Below are 3,884 nucleotides of genomic sequence, written 5' to 3' on the forward strand. Positions count from 1 at the left end.
TATAGACACGTGGTGTTCTATAATATTATGATTGGTAGAGAGAATGGTAGATGGGGGTATTGTGCTTGGTAAATGAGGAACATGAAGGGGCATATTGAATGATGATTGGTTAAAGAGTACAGACACGTGGTACTCCGAGAACATTGAATCATTTCCCCTGTTTAGGTAATTTGATTTGTGTTAAAATAGTTAATAAAAATAAAAATAGTTAAAATAGTTAATAAAATAAAATATCACATTAAAATTATAATTATTTTACTTTTTTTTCTTACAATTATCAAATCAATTACTAAAAAAAAGATCAACTATCATTCTAAACATGATTTTTTAATCAAATTAAAGTAAGCAAAAAATTAAAAAAACTACTAAAATAGAGTATTTATAAAGGGGGCCAAATTGAATGGTATATACCAAAATAACCTCCCGATCTACATGGCCTCTTTATCTCATTCTTTACATCCTTTGTCAGACGGAATTCCATTTCTACGCACCCCTAGTCCATTCCGCCTTCCAAGTTTTAAGAGAAAAAGCTTCAATCAATCCCTCCCAACTTTAAAAAGACAGCCTCAAAGAACAAGAAAGCAAACAATTCCCTTCACCGCCATATATAATTCCTCTCATCGATTACATCAAAAGAAAACTTAATCCTCACTCACTTAATCCCTTCTCTCTCTCTAATTAATTATGTTTAGCTAAAATCCAACTTGGAGATCCTCACTCCTTTTAATCATTTTCTCTATCCCAATTCACCCTTAAAAACACAGACAACATAACCCATCACTTTGTGTCCAAAGAGCTTACAGTGCTTATGTGGGTTAAATGGATACTTTGTTTAGACTAGTCAGTCTTCAATCTGATCAGTCCTTCAACTCCAGCAGAACGTCAAGCAGTTCTAGATCTTCTAGACAACAAAACCACCATCATCAAGAAGAAGAAGAATGCTTCAACAATTTCATGGATGAAGATGGCTTCTCTTCTTCTTCTTCTAAGCACTACTACCCTTACCACCACCACCAACAACTCTCCACCACCACCACCACAACCACTCCACCACCACCACACCACCACCCCTTCGAATCAGCCGATTTCTCTTTCTCCCCCGCCCGAGACCTAAACCTCGAATTTGCTTCTTCCATCTCCGGCACCAACAAATGGGCATCCGATATTCTTCTTGAAACTGCAAGAGCTATTGCTAATAAGAACAGTGTTCGAGTCCAACAACTTATGTGGATGCTCAACGAGCTCGGATCGCCTTACGGTGACACGGATCAAAAGCTAGCTTATTACTTCCTCCAAGCCTTGTTCAGCCGCATGACTGACTCCGGCGAGAAGTGCCACCGGACTCTGATCTCCGCTTCGGAAAAAACTTGCTCTTTCGATTCGACAAGAAAAACAGTACTCAAATTTCAAGAAGTGAGCCCTTGGACTACCTTCGGCCATGTCGCTTGCAATGCTGCGATCATGGACGCTTTCGAAGGCGAAACAAAGCTTCATATAATTGATATTAGCAACACTTATTGCACGCAATGGCCCACTCTGCTCGAAGCGTTGGCGACACGAAACGACGAAACACCGCACCTTCGTCTCACCACCGTGCTCAGCGGCGGCGGCTCGGCGGCGGTGCAAAAAGTGATGAAAGAGATCGGAACTAGAATGGAAAAGTTCGCTAGACTCATGGGTGTTCCTTTTAAGTTCAACGTAGTACACCACTCCGGCGATCTATCCGAGTTGAGTTTAGGTCAATTGAATATCAAAGATGACGAAGCTCTCGCCGTGAATTGTATCGGCGCTCTACGCTCCGTTAACCGCCGTGACGTCTTGATATCTTTGTTTCGAAGTCTGCAACCCAGAATTATGACTGTGGTCGAAGAAGAAGCCGATCTCGATGTGGGTGTGGATGGATTAGACTTTGTTAATGGATTTCAACAATGTTTGAGATGGTTTAGGGTTTACTTGGAGTCCCTCGAAGACAGCTTTCCTAAGACAAGCAACGAGAAGTTGATTTTGGAAAGGGTGGCGGGGAGGGCGGTGGTGGACCTGGTGGCGTGTCGGGCGGAGGAGTCGATAGAGCGGAGGGAGACGGCGGCGAGGTGGTCGAGGAGGCTGCATGGTGGTGGGTTTAGGCCAGTTTTGTTGAGTGATGAAGTGTGTGATGATGTGAGGGCTCTCTTGAGGAGGTATAAGGAGGGTTGGGCAATGACACAGTGTTCCGATGAGATCGCCGGAATGTTCTTGGTGTGGAGGGATCAGCCGGTGGTGTGGGCTAGCGCATGGAGGCCTTCTTGATTGTGACCGCCACAAATGGTGGTGGGTCACACGTGTGTGGATTTTCTTGGCACGTGCGTGGGGTGGTGGAGTTTTGTGGGTGGATTTGTTGGAATGGTTTTAGATATTGGAAAGTGAAGTAATATATTCTCATTTGTGATTATTTTCGTTTTATTATGGTAAAAAAAAAAAAAAAAAAAAAAAAAGATTGGTTTGATTTTGAATTTTGTTAAATTCTTTTTACAAGTGTGGTGTCGTGTCGTGTCTTTGTTTGTTAGACTATTTCAAACACTAAAAACATGACCCTTTTAGCTGACACTTGTAATTTGATAGAGATATTTTCACTAAAACGAAATTCAATTGGAGAGACTATTATGTGGAGAGAAGTCGAGCCCATCAACACAAGATAAATACGATTAGAGTAGAGTGTTTTATCAGGTTAGCTTAGCTGAGCCGATAAGTTTATCAAAATAAATTGGTTGAATTTACTAAAAAGAATTAACTTGAAACGTAAACAATTTACTTTTTCCAAATCACTCTATAATTGTGTTGAGCATTATGTTATTATACAATTAACTAATAACTAAAAATATTCATAACTCATGACTCCTATATAAATATGTCAAAAACCATCATGTAAGATCACCTTCCATAGTATTTGTATTTTCTTTCCTTAACTTCAATAGACTAGCAAATATTCAAAATACACTCAACAAACTCTCTATCCCACTTTTAGTTTTTTTTTTTTTTTTTTTAAAAAAAAAAAAAAAAAAACCCTCTCTATCCCACTTTCTATTATAAATTATTTTATTCTGGCTCTCTACATTTAGGGAACAAAGAAGCATTGTTGGAGTTCTTAATGGAAAAAAAAAAAAATTAACTCTCCATTTTGAGAAATGAAAATTTCTTTTTATTGTTAAAAAATTAATAATAATAAATAAATAAATAGAAAATATTGTGGAGATACTCTAAGGTGCTATTTGATAAAGTTAAAAATTGAAAACTGAAGATTGAAAATTAAATATTGAAAACTGAATACTTAATTTTTTAAATTAAAAAGTTGTTTGATAAAAATTTAAATACTGAATAAAAATAAATTATTTGATATGTATAAGATTAAATTTAAAATTCATTATTTAAAATTATATATTTCAGTTTTTATATTGTGATAGTGGTAGTAATGGTGGTGGTGATGGTATGATGGTGGTGGTGGTGGTGGTGGTGGCGGGCATGGTAGTGGTGGTCATGGTGGTAGAGGTAGTGAGTGTGGTAGCGGTGGTGGCGGTGACAGTGGTAGTGGTGGCGGTGGTGGTGGCGGCATGATGATGGTGGTGGTAGTGAGTTTGTAATAGTGTATACTAATGTTTATATTTAAAATTTATAAATTCAATTAGAATTAAGTAAGTTTCACATGATATAAAATTTTCTTAAGTTTTAATCTATATTTTAAGAGGCACTTAAATTTTTAAGTGATATCAATTATGATTATCAAACGGACTTAATTAATTATCACTTAATACATTCAATTTTAAGTATTGAATCATATTATCAAATCGGTGGTGCTACATGCACCAATTAGTGTATACATTAGTGTACCGACTAGTATTATGATATCATTA

At 37.3% G+C, this 3,884-nt stretch overlaps 1 protein-coding gene across 1 annotated transcript; it reads left to right on the forward strand.

Moving 5' to 3' along the window:
* The first annotated feature begins 360 nt into the window (after positions 1 to 360).
* Positions 361 to 2,499, forward strand: LOC114306666 (protein SHORT-ROOT). The gene has a single exon (XM_028251944.2). It carries the CDS (start codon positions 820 to 822, stop codon positions 2,284 to 2,286), a length of 1,467 nt encoding a protein of 488 aa, XP_028107745.1. The 5' UTR covers positions 361 to 819; the 3' UTR covers positions 2,287 to 2,499.
* Positions 2,500 to 3,884: the final 1,385 nt, after the last annotated feature.

Source organism: Camellia sinensis, chromosome 4, assembly GCF_055761805.1.
Source record: "Camellia sinensis isolate YWXY chromosome 4, ASM5576180v1, whole genome shotgun sequence".
In the NCBI taxonomy this organism is placed as follows: domain Eukaryota; kingdom Viridiplantae; phylum Streptophyta; class Magnoliopsida; order Ericales; family Theaceae; genus Camellia; species Camellia sinensis.

Coding starts and splice junctions, on each gene's coding strand:
- LOC114306666 (XM_028251944.2), top strand. CDS start 820: ATGGATACTTTGTTTAGACTAGTCAGTCTTCAATCTGATCAGTCCTTC.